Source organism: Pieris napi, chromosome 9 (genome assembly GCF_905475465.1).
Source record: "Pieris napi chromosome 9, ilPieNapi1.2, whole genome shotgun sequence".
Taxonomy (NCBI): Eukaryota; Metazoa; Arthropoda; class Insecta; order Lepidoptera; family Pieridae; genus Pieris; species Pieris napi.
Window position 1 is genome coordinate 10,164,686 of NC_062242.1, and position 18,342 is coordinate 10,183,027.

An 18,342-nucleotide genomic window follows, 5' to 3' on the forward strand; every position below is an offset into this window, starting at 1 on the left:
TAGTTAAAAACTTTATGTTTCCGCCCCAACATCGCTCTAACATAGTTTAACAAATATACATTTAAGCAAAGCAATAACGGGCCGTTCGACAAAACATTTTAATTTTAAACCACCAAAACCCCACTGCGCCACCAACATTTGCTCTGGGGCGCTAACAGAACCTTGTCCGCGCCCCACCACGAGACCACTTCCGTCGTGGGTTCTCCGCGGGCACGGATGTTTTCTGATGACCCTTGATACACCAAGAGTCTGTCTCAAATGGTCCCATCCGCCTACGTATGTTGAGCTGGGGGAAGTCGGCTCCATTGATTGTGGAGATGCACCACCATCTCTTCATTTCAAATAATTTCATAGGAGTCTTAGGAGTTGCAACCAGCTCCCGAAATTCCAGTTTTTGTTTATTAGGTTACATTTTGACAATATAACATATTTATTTATATTACTTTATGTGGCTGATATATTATAATTAAGATATAAATTGTTATATTATATTTGTTCTGTTAAATTTATTATTAAATACTTAATACTTATGATTCCTATGAATGCTTTAATAATATTAGTTCAGTTTTCAATAATATTAAATAATCAAATTGTTATATATATATATATATAACATATATGACGTTTAGCCAGCAGATACATAAAATAACTGTGTTTCGATTTATGTCTTTAAACCTATTTTTTATTCTATAAAATTACGATCAACTCTTTCTCGTAATAACGTTACGGGAATTCCTCGTTTGAAAATAAGCTGCATTTTATGCTGCAAAGCTGAATATCTAATACGATAGTTATAATGTTATTAAAACGATATTATAATTTATAGAACTTACAAACATAGGTTTAATAGCTGTGTGAACATTTTAAAATACATACTTTAGACTCGGGACGAAAACAATACGATTGAGTTGTTTAAGCTATCGCGGTATATATGTATATCGCGCTTATAAGGAATATTAAGAATACTCGTATCCATAGCGCTAAATCACCTGCCTCACACCATCACACAACACACCGAATTAGGTATTATTTAGTTAAATGTATTTAATTGTTTTCATTGATTTTTTCCTTTGGTAAACGTTTGAACCTTTTTGTATATATTATGTGTATCATCTTTGGCTATTTATAATAAAAAAAATTGGTTAAGTGTCAACAAAAAGTTGAGTATGACTTATATTAGGATTACGAAATTAATAAATACACATTTTATTTAACTTTTACGACTATTATTCTAAACCCTGCTAATCGGATACGGAGCTGAATTATTTCTGAAATATTTATCGATCAGTAAAGTATTGTTTCACCATAAATAAACTTATAATAAACTATTGGCGTAAGACCAAACCACGGAGACCCACCGTTTACTTATAAAAGACTAACAAATATAGTAAATGTTAATAAGTCTCTCTATTGTTTCAGCTATAAAAGAAAATGCGCTGAACACAAATGGCTGTACATGGATTTTTCACACCCTAAACAAAATGTATCAGCACAATAACGAACTCAAATCAAAGGAAACAAGGACAAGAGTAACGACTAGGCGTTCAAATACATTGTTCATTTTACTAAGGACAGTGCTAGACTTTGTTGTAGTGAGCAAGCAATGGATGTTTTGTCTATTAATAGTGTCAGTGTGTGCGAAGGAACAGAAGTTCGCGTTGGAGCCACAAGATCAGGTATGTTCTGGTATACTATACATGTATATTTGTACTTACGCGGACTTTAAGCGACTAAAGAATTGGGTATCAAGGGAGTTTTTCATGCTTGCATCGTTAAACTGAAATTATAAGAAATTTGCAATAAATAAAAGGAAGTGAATATTTTTAACAGAGCTATTCTGTGATTATTCTGTAAGGTGACGAAACCCTTTAGGCAATTCACCGGAAGTTTGAGAAATGTGGTCGCAATCGTACACGTTCAATGCGTGACGTGATAAATTCAATAAAACTCGTGCCTGCTATAGAAAATATTATGTAGTTAATACTTACTGTCAACTAATCTCAGTAGGCCGAGGAGAAGTATTAAACAAAAATTCTATGTAAAAAATCGCCGCACGTTTTGCCTACGTTAAGTATTTTATTCAGTCTTCGTGTTGACTACATTAATAACAATGGAATTGAACAAATGTCGTTAAAGCGACAAAGATACGAAATAAATTTTAATAGTATTGTCTTTGATTGACATAACCTTTACACATTTAAAGAAAAAACTTTTTAACCGGATTAAAGTTATGTATTATTATTCTTTCGCGTGTTTTACAGCGTGTGTGGTCACGGTGACGGTCGAATAAATTTAAAATTATGTTAAATAATTGTAAATTTATAATACATAACTTTAATCCGGTTAAAAAGTTTTTTCTCTAAATAAATTTTAATATTCTAGTTTAATATAATAGTAAAATTGCTACAATAGGCTATAAATAAAACTCATAGCAAATATCTACTACACACAAAGGCATCTGAAGAATTTTAATATCGGCATATCCAAGATGTCAACTCGCGAGGTAACGAATAACAAAAACTTTGATTTATGAATCTCCTAAATTAATATTCTGAGGTCCGAACTTTGATTTTGGGACTTCCTGAGGGACTCTTGATTTATTTATTGGCCCTTGGACCTTTTGAATCTAGTTAACTAATTGGAAATTTGTAGATTTATCCTCTTAGGAGTTAAGGGATAAAATTGAATATTCTATTGTTAAGAGTTTATAAGCGTGTGAATCGAGCATCTTGACCAGAAACTTATACGAGAATTATATATCTTATACATAGTTTTCTATAACATAAAACCTCTTTAGTGTTTTTCATAGAGAATTACATAGCCAAAGTTTTTTGGATTACATATGTATATATATATATATATATATATATATATATATATATATGTACTGTAACGAATATAATAGAAGGTACCCCCGCGAACTAGGTTTCCCTTTAATATTTTTTACTTAGCTACATATCAACATATTATGGTAAATTTTGCCATGTTACCCCAGAAAGTCTGATCGTTTTTCATGAATAAAAACTTAAGTACTAAATACAACTAAATTATTCAATTAATTTTTTATATGTTTCCCATAACAACATTCCTCAGAGCTCATGGAAATATAAGAAGAAAAATACTCGTATTGGTCCAGCCATCTTCGAGTTTTGCGCCTGGGATTAATTTGAATCAACTAAGCGTTTTAGTTAAAGCGTTCTTTCTGCTTATAAGTGCAACAACAAACGTTTTCTTTAGCATTTTTTTGTAAGGATTCAACGCATCATCAGCATTCTTACTATTAACTTTTCATCGATTGTTTTTATAGAGTGCTGTAGTAGGAGGAAGAGTAATCCTGCCATGTCGGGTGGTGAATAAAGTCGGCCAACTCCAATGGACCAAAGACGACTTTGGGCTTGGCACACACAGACATCTATCAGGCTACGAACGGTATAAGATGATTGGAAGCGATGAAGAGGGTGAGAACACTACATTTTTATACTTATTTGACTGGTGTTTTTCTTCCGTGATACTTGATACTCCGTCATGATGGTAGGGAGGGAGTTCCAATCTACAGCAGTATAAGAAACAAGAGTGAAACCCTTTGAACCTATGCTTACAAATACCACGACGCGCATAGTATATCCTGATTGTCTTGGGTTGCCCTTGACTCTTTTTTTTCTTGTATGGAGGCAAACGGGCAGGAGGCTCACCTGATGTTAGGTGATACCGCCGCCCATGGACACTAACATGTGCTAGAAGGCTCGCAAGTGCGTTGCCGGTCTTTTTTATGAGGCCGGCAGATCAAAATGCTAATCCCAAACACCTTAGAATATATAGAACGTCGTAGAAATGTGTCACATATTATTTATCGTTTATTTATTTCAGGGGATTATTCATTGGACATCAGGGACGTGACATTGGATGATGATGCCATGTACCAATGTCAGGTTAGCACAGGTCCAAGAGGTTAGTAAAAATAAAATAATTAACATTAACTAAGGTTGTTAGAACTTGTATTAATGAGACCTATATGTCAGGTTGGAACGAACAAATACAACTGTTCGAAATAAATATTTTTTACTAATTTTATTGAGGGTACATAATTTGACACTTTGAGTACATAATTTGACGCGCCGATCGCCATATCTGATTTTACGTTCATCGTTTGCTTTTATGTATTGATGCATTTGTAATTGTTTCATGTTTGCCAAGTTTAAATTTATTATTAATTGCGCCTTCTATATAATAAAATTATAACGGAAGTGTTTTAGGCGAAGTATATATTATCATCATTAGTCTAGCCTTTCCCATTATTTCTGTAATTGTTCCTTAATCTGACAATTGTGTTTCTTTTTTCCTTTGTATTAAATCTAAGAAATATCATCTTTTTCTTTTTACACGCTTTATATTAGCTTCACCTGTATGTATGTAACCGACTCCTTCGGACTCGATTTTGACCCACTTTAAACGGACAGATTTTATTCAAATTTTGCGCACCTGTCAAAGATCGATGACAATGCAATAATCCGAAAAAAAAATAAAAAAAATTTAACTAAAAAATTAATAATAGTTAAAAAAAACTAAAAACACGCTTTTAAAGCACATCAAACTAAAAAGTGAAAAATAATTCCTAATTTAGGCTGAAAATGGTAATGAACAAAAAATACTGGTATTATTGTGAAAAAGCGTGGGGCGCTCTGTGCCATTTTTTTCGTCTATAGAGCAACCCACGCTTTTTCACAATAATACCAGTATTTTTTGTTCATTACCATTTTCAGCCTAAATTAGGAATTATTTCTTTGTAACTAACAAGAAGTATACTGTCTATAAAACTTCTTGAACCATTTTTGTTTATTGATTTTTATATAAATATTCCCTACATTTCCGTTGACTTTTTTCGCGTTACAGAAAACATAAAAAAGTTACCATAAAACAAAAAAATGTTATGATTGTAAAACCTGAACACATGAACTTGTTTACAATTCTAAATTTGAAATATTAGCCCTTCCGCCAACTTTTTGCCACTTCCGCCCAAATAGTTTGTACATGTGTTACGCCTAAAAACTTGTTTATTAATTACGGTTATGTGAATTTGGGTTAGCCGAAACTATAACGTAATAATGTTGAGTTAATTTTCATATTACGTAGTTATATGGTATGTATTGTGGGTGTAACTTCGAAAGATTTTTAACTACATTCTAGGGAGCAATGCGTCGAATTTTAAACCTCTTTTGGGTTTTTAAAATACTGGCTTCACTGCGATATATATCTATATATCTATAATCAATGCCATTTGATAATGGAAAAATAAATGAATAAAAACGTAAATTAATTTAAATATTTTTTTTTATCTCCCTAAATGTATAAATTTTAGGTTTAATTAGAAAATTAATAATGTATTTATCTGCAGTAATTTTCTGTATATATGTAATTTTATATATCTAATAGTGATGACGGGTTCCTCTTTCCGTTAGCATAACCGAGGAACAAGGCCATCATACATAATTCAGTTATTTAAGGAAATTCTAACACATCTTGTTATTATTGTCCCGAACATTCAACATAAAATTTACGCTAGGACTAATTTAATATCTAATATTAAATTAAAAAATCGCTCCTAATTCTATTAAAATCAAATAGAGGTCTTGTTATTTGCTGATAATGTATCTTTGTATATCTTGAAATCAGTTAGGAAGCTTAGAAGCACTAAGGATTGTATTCATCCCTAAAAAATTGAACTGTGGATTGATCCTACACACACGAAATTATTTGCGCTAAAGCAGTTTATATAGCCATAGTAGTCTGATAAACAATTTTTGAGAAATTGGTCTCATTAGAGAAATTTCAAGCCAGAATTAAATAACGTCAATTACAGTCGTGTTTCGCGTAAAATGCAAAAGTTATCAAATAATATTTTTAATAATAAAACATCGTTATAAGGATCACGCTGAAACAGCGTTATATTTCTTCAGTGTTATTATCTCCCAATTGTCTGTTCTCATAGTAATTTAATATTACCTACAAACATTTAACTAAAAAATAAAATAAGAAAACTTAATATCCTTTTTATGAGTTTTTAATTTGAAACTCTGATCTTACTAATGATATTAATAAATGGACTGTATCGTCCGACAAATAAAAAAAAAGGGTGCGTGTACTTATGTACGCGCGTAAGAAGTTATACTTCTTTGGCATTATTAAAAATAGTTTTTGATTGCATGCAAATAATTAATTACAATTAAATAATCAAAGACTGGAAAAGGAGTCATTAAAGTCAATAAAGTTCAGTTTACATTTGAAAAATTAATTAAATAAATATTTATTATTATTCTCTTACATTAAACAAATAAAACACTATTTATCTTTAAAACATTTTTATTTCATTATACTATTATTTTTAAGTGACTCTAATGTCTTCTTCAGAATTTCGGTTTGTAATTTTAAATTAATCATTACTTGGTTGTGCATCTACGAGGCTTCTCCAAAACTAAAACTACTACTTGCTTTCTGCAACAAATAAGAGAATATTAATTTAAGCTCTGTCCATGCAAAACTTAAATTTTTTTATAATTCATATTATAAATTTTTTAACACATTTATATTAATATAATTATATAAATGTGTTAATAATATAATTTGTAGCACATGCTACAGACCTGGATAGCAACTTTCTTTTATTCTATTTAGAGATAGAGATAATTTAAATATAATACCGGTGTCTTCCTTGTAGGTTTCTTTGGAGTTGTTTGGGGATTCTTGTTGTTCAGTTCGACATGATTTTCTTTAACCTTTCTTTAATCCTACAAAATAATGAAATTGTTAAGTTATGTTGTCACTGTTGTGCACACCTTTGTTTGGCTTTTTTAGTATTCAAGTTATGTCAAAACTGATTTATTACCTTGTCATTGTTGGCTTTTGGGATATCAATTGTTTCTAAAATGATTTTATTTGTAATATCCTGAAATATATAAATAACATCTATTAATTTAAGTATCATGGTGAGTGGTTCGCACTCAGGTATTAAGGTGTATTATACCCACTGTCCATTATAAGTGGGAATGGGCTCACTTCTGGCTGGACAGAGTTTCGGTACTACAAGTGCAACATGGATGTTTTGAGGTATTACAATATCTCTAACTACCTGTAGGGGAATAAAGTACTGTTGTGAGCATATGCCTATGCTTGAAAGGTTGAACCTTGAACATCACCATACATCATATTTATAATTAACATTCCTACCTCGACACCATCACAATCAAATTCATTGAAATCTACTTCAAACCGTTGCGGTATCATCTCTGCCATATCCATTGTGTCTCGAGAAGGTGATGGTGGCTTTGATCCACCTCCAGTTTTAGATGTTTCACGGCGATAAGATGACAACTCTTTTTTTGTATTCAATTTAGTGCACTTCCACTGATTCATCAATTGTTTTTTGTCTCTTGTCCTTATATTTGCTAGATTAAATCTGAAAAATTACATGTTTTGATTAAATAATGTGGTCATTTTTTTGAGATGCAGGTACTTATTAAAATGTTTACTTCTCTGTTATATCGCTCCAAGCCTTCATTTTCTCCTTATTAGTATTCGTGCTTAAATCTTTGTTCTCAATTATTGATATATAGAATATTTCTAAAACGTTGCTGTAACAAACGCAATAAACATAAGCAATGAATAATGGTTCATGTTTCAGTTTTAATCAACAATAATACTCGATAATACCTACGGATAGTTAACCTCAATTGTATTGAAGCACTCAGGAAGGTTGGCACAGTTTTTTCACAAATATTTTATCATATTAATTAGTTTTGATTTAGATATTAAATTTAAATCACTTCTGATTATAATTCAGACGCACATATAAAATTCGCACTTGTATAATGAAAATAACTAGATACATAGATAATCTTTTATTTTAAACAATAATTCAAACTCCTATATTTGTTTAAAAGGTAAATGTCAATGTCAGATGTCAATTGTCATGGATATTCAAAATTCTTGTTAAGCTGCTAAGCTAAGAAATAGAATATGCGTGAAGTTAGCTTATATTCTATTTCTTTTGTAGATTGCGCACGCTATAATCACACTCCGAATTTTGTGTCATAGGTGCGCGCGCATCGTAAAATTTCACTCTCATCAAATTTTCATAACGCGCCTAAAGAAGTATAACTTCAAAAATATTATAACACTTTTCATATATTTCTTTCCTTGCCATTTTAGATTTTTTCTTATGGCAACTAGATCATGATGTAAATTTGTGGTAGTTCTTGTCTTACTTTCAGTTAGTGTTAATAGCAAGCTTCTTTAATATTGTTGTTTATGAGGTTAATAGTAATATAATATAAATATACTTAAGAAACAATAACTTACCTTAAACTATAATAACTAAAATATATTATGAGGTTACTCTTTAGGCAAGGTTCCGAAGATACTGACAGCATTCCCCCTTTGAATAGTTCAACTAATTCTGTGTCAGAGGTATCTGCCAGCTCTTCGGTCTCCTGTGATGTCGAGTAACCTGATTGGTATTTCCTTAAAGAGCCTTATAGCGCTAGGAGCCCACGGACCAAGGGTTGGAAATTAATTATTATGTAATGTCAGATATTCCTGATTGGCCTATAGGTATGACCATATCAATACAATTAATTTAATATATTCTACGTATTTTTTGCCTCTTCTTAAAAAACATTGTTAACAAATGTTTTGTTTACCAATTGGCTAGTTTCCTAAATTGAGGACAGCATTAATTTCCCCCGAAGCCGCTAATTCTAATATATCTTTGTGGTAAAAGCAACAATAAGAAACATGGTCAAGCTCGGACCGACCGACATGCTAGACCAAATACAAGGCAGGAGTAATGGAAAATGTTTAGCTTTTTAAATAGTATAGTTCTGTCCCTTAATATTATTCTTGTATCCAAACAACCCCTTACCCATATTATCCTAACAAGAATACAATTTAATCAAAAAAATATTAACGTCCTTTTGTCGTTTCGAAGTTTCTAACGAAGTTAGACTTCACTTGCCGAAGTAAATTTAACTTTGCGCCGTCGACTTAAAGTTGTTTATTGAGTTAGTTGTCTTTTCAAATGCCCTTATCTTAATTTCAAAAGCCCTACAAGTTACAGCAATTACTAATTTTCTAACTTCTAGATAAAGTGATTCATTTGAATGGTTATAAGGGTCCAAGTTTAGCCCTTATTGGGTTTCATAATTGCTCCTTTTTTACGAAATTACTAAAGTGCTATATGTGGAAGACCTTATAGTATTAGAGTTTCTGTGTCTTGATATTTCATGCTCCTAATTTTGCTGTGTGGAAAACACGTTATTATAGTTAGATAGTAAACGTCTAGATAATTGAGAAAAGAAAATGAAATATCCAGATTTCATTTTAATTTTTGTTTATTAACTCACTTCAAATCTCGTTTTTTATATTTTGTGTTTTTCTTTTTTAGAAATAAAATGCAAGCAACTTATGATATATTTCTATGAGGTGTCATTTTAATGAAGTCTTCTATTTTTGTACTATGTACTCTCAAATCGCTGTAAATACCTTATCTTTCCATTTTACACGCCTCTCATACTAGCTGTTAATTTAAATAATTATAGTTTTAGCCGGGAAGCGATCCCTAACTCCGTTGTCGACAAAATAGATAGTAACCAAGAACGGGGGTTTTATAAAAATAATATAAACATTTATGTTTTTAGTTGATATTACTTATTCATGATTTTATTTGTATATGACACATGTCCCCCAAGTAGAGAATTCGTTGAATAATTCAAGACACTGAAGAGGTAACTAGCTCGTGATATAATGATTCCCCTAAGTCACATTTTGTTCGCGGGGTTTCGGAATATAAGGCTTCAGAATATTAGTCAGCGTTTTGTGAACAGATTCGTATTTGTGTTACAGTAATCTATATATATAAAAATGAAACCCGTTTTCCGTTGTCACGACATAACATGAAAACGGCTGGACCGATTTGTCTGATTTTTTTTTGTTGTGTTTGTAATTGTCAGGAGAAGGTTCTTATAAACGAAAAAAAGAAAAAAAATGCGCGGAAAATTAGAAAATTTAAGAATACTTAACCACCATACAATTCGAACTTTTTGATGTAACCTTATGGCGTTTGACATACCATTGACAGAATGCGTGCTGCAAATATCGTCAAAGAGGATGTAAGAAAAATGAATATCGTTTAAAATAAATGCTTCGATCGGAGTTATTATATTGATAATATAATAATATGCGAGCCAGAAAAACAAACAAAGAATGTTGTATAACATAAAGCATCAGAATAATAAACACTTGTTTCTGAAATATTTTCTAATTAATTATACCAATTTGAAATCAATATTCATAGTTAAGACAGGACAACGTCTGCCGGGTCCACTAGTACTCAATATGAATGTGATTTTACTACCTACCAATATTACAACAAATATTTGTGCTCCATTTTTACGATTGGAGCCCATACATTAGCTTATGCTTTATTTCAAATGTACAGGGAATATTAAATACAAATATAACGTTAAAGGTATTGGTATAAAGAGGTTTTAATTTTAGCTACAAAACATTTTACCAAGGTTTGCGGACATAATTATAAACGTAGCGTCAAGCTCAATAAGTTGAAAAATATTGTTACATTTTTATTTGCATTTGTCAAGGATTAAGTATTTATAGAGCAAAGGAGTTTTGTATAAGAGTAATCAAATATACAGTAGGTATTTACAATTTACTTAACCTACATAGTGATAATAAAGATAGGTAATTAAAAATTAATAAAAAGAAAATTAAAACAAGTTTAAAAAATTGGTCCCTATAGCCCTTAACGCTGGCAGTGTTTCCTCGCTGTATTGCGATACTTATTCGTTGAGCGAGGAAAGCACCAGCTCTGGGGTCACCGGTACTATCTACCATATATCTTTAATTAGGGCATGTGCACTTGAACCCTACGGCCTACGAGTCTACTCCAAAGGGAACACGTTCGAAGTTGGTGGAAAGCTTTTTGCTTTTTTTGGCAAGTGGGGGCAAATGTGTCCACACAAGTAGCATCCCATACCTAAGCCCGTCCCATTTTCCAAGGGATCAACGACAATCCATCCGGCTGCTTGCCATCGTCTCTTGCGATTTCTCTTGGCTCCAACATGGCTGGAACATTGAAAATTCAGGGTCCAAATGGATGCCAGTGTTTAGCGAAGGATATGCGCGGTCTGTTATTAAAGTGTAAGAGTAATAAGACAAGAGAAAGTCTAAGAAGACACTGATCTTAAACAGCAGGTGCAAAGTGTAACCTTAACAGTATAGACACTAACAGAAAACAATTTATAAGGTTTTAGATTTTTCAAAAGCTTCCCAATGACTTTGGAACTCTAGTTTCATTTGAAAGCCTTTTCAACAGTCCCCTAGTCTATTGTGAAACCATTAGTTACACATTCATAAAAAATCGTTGTAACTTGTAAAGAAACGAAGCGCTTCCGAATGGTCAACGCAAACAAACTTGCAAATTGTTCACTGCTGTGGCTTTGTCTAGTGTATGGTCTAACTTATATGCGATAGACGACTGGGATATGATCATTTCCAATATGTATTATTAAATTTTTATATTATAGACAAATAGCGTAATATATAAATATAGAGTACGCTCTAATTATAAATTGATGTCATTTAGTAAAAGATTTACAAAGTACTTCCATTCGGTCTTGATCCTAAAATAAAGAGAAGTTTTAACTTTATTTACGTTCATAAGTACAATAAATTATCGTTATATATTTTTCCTTTTCTTTGATTGTTGCCTCAAAAAACGGGTTTGTATTTATTATTCACCTGTCACGTGTGCAAGCGTGGCAATGAATGAATGAAAAAGACAAGGTGTATATTGTATTGTTATAGTGTATATACAGTATTTCCACTGAAGAACCAATTCGACTAATGGTCCTTCATGAAAAGAGCGAATGGCCGGCAACGCACTTGCGAGCCTTCTGGCAATGTGAGTGTCCATGGGCGGTATCATTTAACATCAGGTGAGTCCCTGACCGTTGGCCTCCTATGATATAAAAAAAGATTTAACCCAAATTCCAAAATTCGATTAATATATATTCTATATACGCTTATGTCTTAACCCATCCCGCAATACTGAATTTACACAGCGCAGTGGCAAGTTGGAAGTTGTTCGTTCTCTGTCACTGTTTGTCTCACCACTCTCTATTCTCGCTCCCTCCCTACGTATTACTTAACGCAAATTTATAGACTAAAACTTATGTATACTTAATAATTTTGTATAGCCTTAATAATGTAATCGTTCAATGATTGGTTGAAGGCTTGATACTAAAACGGTGGTTCTTTTTCCGGCAGACCGTCAACGAAGCGAGTCGTTACATTATATAGTATAAAATTCTCGTGTCACAATGTTCGTTCCCATATTCCTCCGAAATGGCTTGACCGATTCTTATGAAATTTTTTATACATATTTAGTAAGTCTGAGCTACTATCTATATTTCAACCCCCTAAGTGATGAGGGGTGTCAACCCCAAAAATTTTTTTATTTTTTAGATTTTTTTGTTGTTTTTAATATGTTATATATATTTTAGTTTATTTTTCCAATTTTCCCCTCTCTACGATCAACCCCTATTTTTATTATTGTGGATAGTTATTTTTATTAAATTAAAAAAGTGTTTCCTAGAAATAAAATACATGGCAAAACGTTTGCTGGGTCAGCTAGTACACTATAATTGTAACGAGTATTTTCTCGAATGTGGAACTAATTTGAAAGCTTTTTAGAGTAAAATAAACAAAAGCAGTCAATAGACAGAAGATAAACGAAAAAGTTTAATACACCTGCTTCCCAGCCGGCATGAACTAATACTAACTGCTATATTTTATACGGGAAATCATCCTTATCATTTTAATTATATAAGGTTCACGTATCTTCTTTAATACCAAGCAAAGATGATGATAGTAGATCGGACCAGAAAGTTTTTGTGTGTCAATTGTTTTTCTATTTTTAATTGTTTTGTTGAATATTATGTAATTATTATGTATTATCTCTTCGTGTATATCATATTTGCCTTTATGTGCTTGTCACATTATAAAATGTATATTGTGGTTCTTTTATCAATGTATCAGTGTGCCGAGCGTTAGCAAGCTTTTATCAATTAAAAAAAATGTCTAACGACGTCAGCGCTGTATCTGAGTCAAATTGGCTAAATAATTCATGACAGCTTTAAGCATAATCTGAAAGAAAAGAGCAATTGGTATCAAAACCAAAATATGATTGATACGGGCTCTAGTATTCCCTGTCTGCCCCTGTCTTACTGTATGAAGTATATAGAATAGAGACTGCAAAAGGCACCATTACATAGATTATGATTTAACTCTATATAGGAAATCTACCTATCGACTGTCTACCATATGCCGATGACGAATCATCATATTTCAGCCATACAATGCGCAGAAGTAGAGAACTTTAAGAAACTGATCGTGGTTACAGAAGGCAAAAGATCACGTGGTCCTTTGACATACAGACCTATCAAGTAAATGGTTGTGCGAAAAATTGTACACTGTTTTAAGAGAGGTGCTGGACAGAAACTTGTGGAAACAGATAGTCCAATGCAGATGTTTCCTCGCTCAGACATGAGCTATCGACCGAAAGGAGCGATCTTCGATAGTAGAACACAATAAGGCATGTTTGTTTCACTGTTAAGGACCTATCTGGTCGCCAAACTCCAAAGAAGTACATTGTTTCTTTCCATATTTCGTCATCGTTTCTTAAAGTAGAGCGAATGGGAAAAATGTATGGTGGAGTTGACTAGTTTTTGTATCCATTTTGAAAGATCCATACACGATTTAAATAACTTCGCTCGATAAAAAAACAATCCAAACATAGGCAATTTTTGACACTTTGAATACATTTTATGACGAAAATATATATAGAACTTGATTTTGAAATTTACACGATATATTTTATCGCAAGTCAACTGTCAAGTAATCCATTTGAGAAAAAAAAAATGATAAAATTACATTAATGTAATGTTTTACATAACTAATTGTTATTACGGGCCGGCGCACCGCAGTCCACCCCAAGACACTGCCACAGCAATTCGTGCTGGGATAGGGCCTTAACGTTTGATCTATAGCTAAACTAGATTTTTTTCGGAGGAATCAAACCCGCGTTTAACGTTTGTTATTGCCTGTCTTTGTTTATTATTTGTGCCTTATGTATAAAACGATTATATAGATATTTGAAATCAGCTGTAAAAAGCTGTTCGATCTCATAAGGGATTCTCATTAAAGAGACAAAAAAAATTATCCTTGAACTTGTCTTAGTAAAAATTTCACTAAGCATTATAATGAAGAAGACTAAAATTAACAATTAAAATGGTACAAGATAGAAAGAATGCTGTCGTTCCATAAGTTAAAACGGAGCATTCTTAATCCATTTAAGGTGCGTCTAAGGTTGTGAGAAACCTTATATAAAGCTTAATTAGTTTGTCTCCTTGTTTATAGTTAGCCTAAGTCAACGCCCGATGAAAATTAAAGACTGTTTTGCTCAGCGGATATATTGTATTACCTTGTGTATTGTTTTAGTTATTAAATAATTACTAATTAACACAGATCAAATCGTTTTTAGTGTATTAAAAATATAAAATAGTAAAATGAAACTGTGTTTATTAATTATAAACAATTCATTATAATGTGTAAGATTTGTTGGTAATTTGTAAAGGCAGGGTGTCTTTATGGCATGGGAGAGTATTTAGACCACAAGTCTTGACGACAAATATATATAACTGAAATATCCTTCTTATTATAATAATTAATATGATATTTGCATGCCTATTTTTATTGTGATTGTGCGGATTTTTACAATAATTATATCTGAATGTACCACTTTCTTTGCAAATAAACGATTATGATTATTAGTAACTCTTTTAAGTAATACCTGCGTTCCATTTCATCCAAAACAAACTTAAAAGGAAATTCCATAACAATATTTTTTTTTTCAATTACAATTTTTTGTTACTGTTTACAACACCTGTGAGTGAGTGTAATGTGGAACATGTTCGTCTCAGAAGCATCTCCAACTCTGCGTATGGTGTGTTGATAAGCCAGTCCTTTAACCGGCAAGAGGGTCACCTGATGGTAAGTGATACCGCCGCCCATGGACACTCTCAATGCCAGAGGGCGCGAGTGCGTTGCCGGCCTTTTACGAATAAAATATATAAATAAGATTGTGGACGGTGATCGTTTAGTTGTTATGTTGTATCTTGTTATTATATTATAGTTATAGCAGCCTATTTAATTTATTTGACATGGATGTAGTCTGGCTCAGTCAGTCATCACTGTCTGGCCGATTACAAACATCCCTATTTCTTATTATTCAGCCTACCATTTTATCTACGATATATATAAAGGTACTTATATTATCGTAATTTAGTGGTGAATGATCAATTAGTACATAGTGGAGGTCTTGGGAAATAGAAGTTCGACTTATTGTTTGTGCTTTATATAGGAGTATTTTTTTAAATATACCGTTGCATAGACCATCTATATGTAATGTACCATTAATTGCGAAGTATGTTAAAAGTGTTTTAACGTCCAGTTGTTATTTAATTCATATGATAATATATGACTGTTTTTACGATCGATGTAACATAAGGGTGACCCGCTATATTTCCTATTGGGAAACGAAACAGAGGAAGACCGCTCACGAGATGGGCGGATGACTTTACTAAAACGGCTGGCGCAAGCTGGATATAACTCATCCAAGACCTACATACCTGAAGATCTTTACCTACAGAAAGGTTCTTACAAAATTATTAGGAAGTAATTTGAAAATAGGAAAAGAATAGTCATTTATTTTATATATATAACTAGTCTGGCCATAAAATACTGTTACATAAAAACTTTTCTTTTTTTTCAACTTTTTAATTATGTTGAATTTGGAACGCATTTGCGCCATTTTGATTTTGTACAGATTGGCAACTATTTATATTGAATTCTATGCTATGAACACGGTATCAATATCGGAAACGTGACGTAATTGCTATGAGTCGTAGATTAAGTAGAAATACGAGGGAAACAATCACCAGTTTCGTCGCAAGTGTATAGAGTAGGATCTTCAAAGGGAACCTAACTTCATCCCTAAGCAGGCTGTAGGCCAGGCTATCCAAGTAGAATATGTGGTCAGCCAAAACCCTCGCGACGTTCAGTTGAAAAGAAGATGCTCGGCTAAAGTACGTCCCATTGCGTTAATGCGTTTTAAATTACCTCTAGATAGAACCCGATAGAGAAAACACTATTTTTAGCCTATTTTTTAATGGAATGTCGTTGTTGGCCTGAAGGGCCTTTACTGCTCAGCTCGGGCTGGCGGTGTGGCCTCTATCCCATGTATCTCCTCATATAACAATAATTCACAGTTCGTATTAATCAAGACAATTTGTGTGTCTTTGGTATTATGGATATTGAAACCAGATATCCGGTGACACACGTGAATAATGTAAATTAAAATTGTGATTAAATATTACGAGTTCATTAAGCACTGGTGTAAAGAATTGGCACAAAAACTTTTATTTTACAAAACTCGATTTGAAACTTTTAGGAAATGTTTATTTTACATAGACCAGTGAAATACCACAGATACTCAACTAAAAATTCCCGCTCGCATGTTGGGTGACCAGCTATTCGCATTATTTACATTGTTAACTTGTTTGCGATTTTATAATTTTCGGCTACATTCTATGTGATGAAAATCACTCCGTTTTAGGAATTCTGATATCTTAAAAGAAGAGTTTAATTTAACTGTGTATGCAAAAGTTATATCAAAAATGTTTGTAATATTTTTTTACGCATTATAAGAAAACCGTCTAGTCAATGTAGGCTGTGGTTATATCGCTAGGGAAACGTCAAACACGTAGTTTAAGACAGTATTATTTCTGACTTTAATGACGTCATAGGGGCCTCATAGCCTAGCGGTCTTATTAAGTGGCAGCTAGGTGAGGGGTACCGGGTTCGATTCCCGGTTCGAGGGCAAGTTTTAATTTAATTTAAATTTGTTCTCGGCCTTTAGGAGGGTTGTGCGGTACCGGGCGAGTGCCTAAACCGTACATGGAGGACATGGTCGAATTTCTAAGGCAAAAAGTACGAATTATAAAAATCTTATATTTGACGCTGGCTAATGCACAAACCGTGCCAGAGCCATAAAAAAAAATGACGTCATAAAACGCCGACCAAAAAATTAAATTATGGTTAACGATGAAATGTCGTTTTCTAACTAGCTCTAAACCCATAGATTTTGTTTCATTATAGAAGTAATACACTCCATTACAGTAACAGCCATAAGGTACAGAAACTTAATTGTGTCCCGGTCTTTTTCAACAGGTGAAGCGGCAATCCGGTCTAGATACGCTCGCCTAACGGTGCTGGTACCACCCGAACCTCCGAAGATCCTGAAGGGACCAGTACTGAATGCTGTGGAAGAGCGCGATGTCGACTTAGAGTGTGTCTCTGTTGGGGGCAAACCTGCTGCTGAGGTAACCTCCCAAATTCTTTTTAAAATCTGATAAAGAATATAAGGAACTAGAACTAGAAATTGCCTAACAATTTATTATATATAAAGTAATGTGTGTTTGAAAAGTAATGAAATTCCAAAATAGTTAACTTGTATGCAAGGAACATGATATTCAATTTGTTAATACGATGTTTTAGACAAAAATAGCGTTTTATTCCCGTAAAATTAATTTAAACGAAACCCTTATTATATTTGTCGCGGAAAAGCGTAGTCCATAAGAGTCTCAGTCTCAGACCCGTCAGTTCAGACCAAATTGCCGCTTTAGCTGCTGTCAGAAAACGTGAGTAGATCAAAAATGTACCCACCCATAAACAATTGTATATTAACTAAATCGTTATCTGTTTTATAAATAATTCCTTATTAACTTTCAGATAACATGGGTCGATAACGAGGGCGGCGTGCTTAGCCAGGGAGTGACGTACGCTGTGGAAGAAATGTCTGACGGCAGACGGTATACAGCAAGGTAAAATAGTAAAATATGTTATATAGCGATTTCGGCTAAGTTATACTTCTCACGATGTTTTTATTCTTTGTAAAAGAAAATGTTAATTAGACATAGATAGTAAACTCCGGTGGTTTACAGACAGAGTTCGCACGGTTGAAGATTTCACCCTTAGCCCTGCTAAGAAAGAAATTATGACAAAAAATGGAAAGAAACAATCTACTTCTTTGGAGTTTGGCGACCAAATCGATCCTTAACCAGTCTTTTGAGACTGATTTAAATTTCATAAGGAAAGCCACCCAAATAATGAGGGCCATAATAGATATTATACATATTTTGAATCTCGTACTGC

The 18,342-nt window shown here is 32.9% G+C and overlaps 1 protein-coding gene across 1 annotated transcript in view; it reads left to right on the top strand.

Moving 5' to 3' along the window:
* The window catches only part of LOC125052333 (irregular chiasm C-roughest protein-like), an 81,942-nt gene that overhangs the window by 26,862 nt on the left and 36,738 nt on the right, over positions 1–18,342 (top strand). Inside the window, exons 2-6 of the mRNA XM_047653111.1 lie at positions 1,420–1,676; positions 3,308–3,458; positions 3,868–3,948; positions 17,359–17,510; positions 17,920–18,011. Of these exons, the coding sequence (XP_047509067.1) occupies positions 1,482–1,676; positions 3,308–3,458; positions 3,868–3,948; positions 17,359–17,510; positions 17,920–18,011 (671 nt within the window). The 5' untranslated portion in view covers positions 1,420–1,481. The remainder of the gene's footprint in view (positions 1–1,419; positions 1,677–3,307; positions 3,459–3,867; positions 3,949–17,358; positions 17,511–17,919; positions 18,012–18,342) is intronic.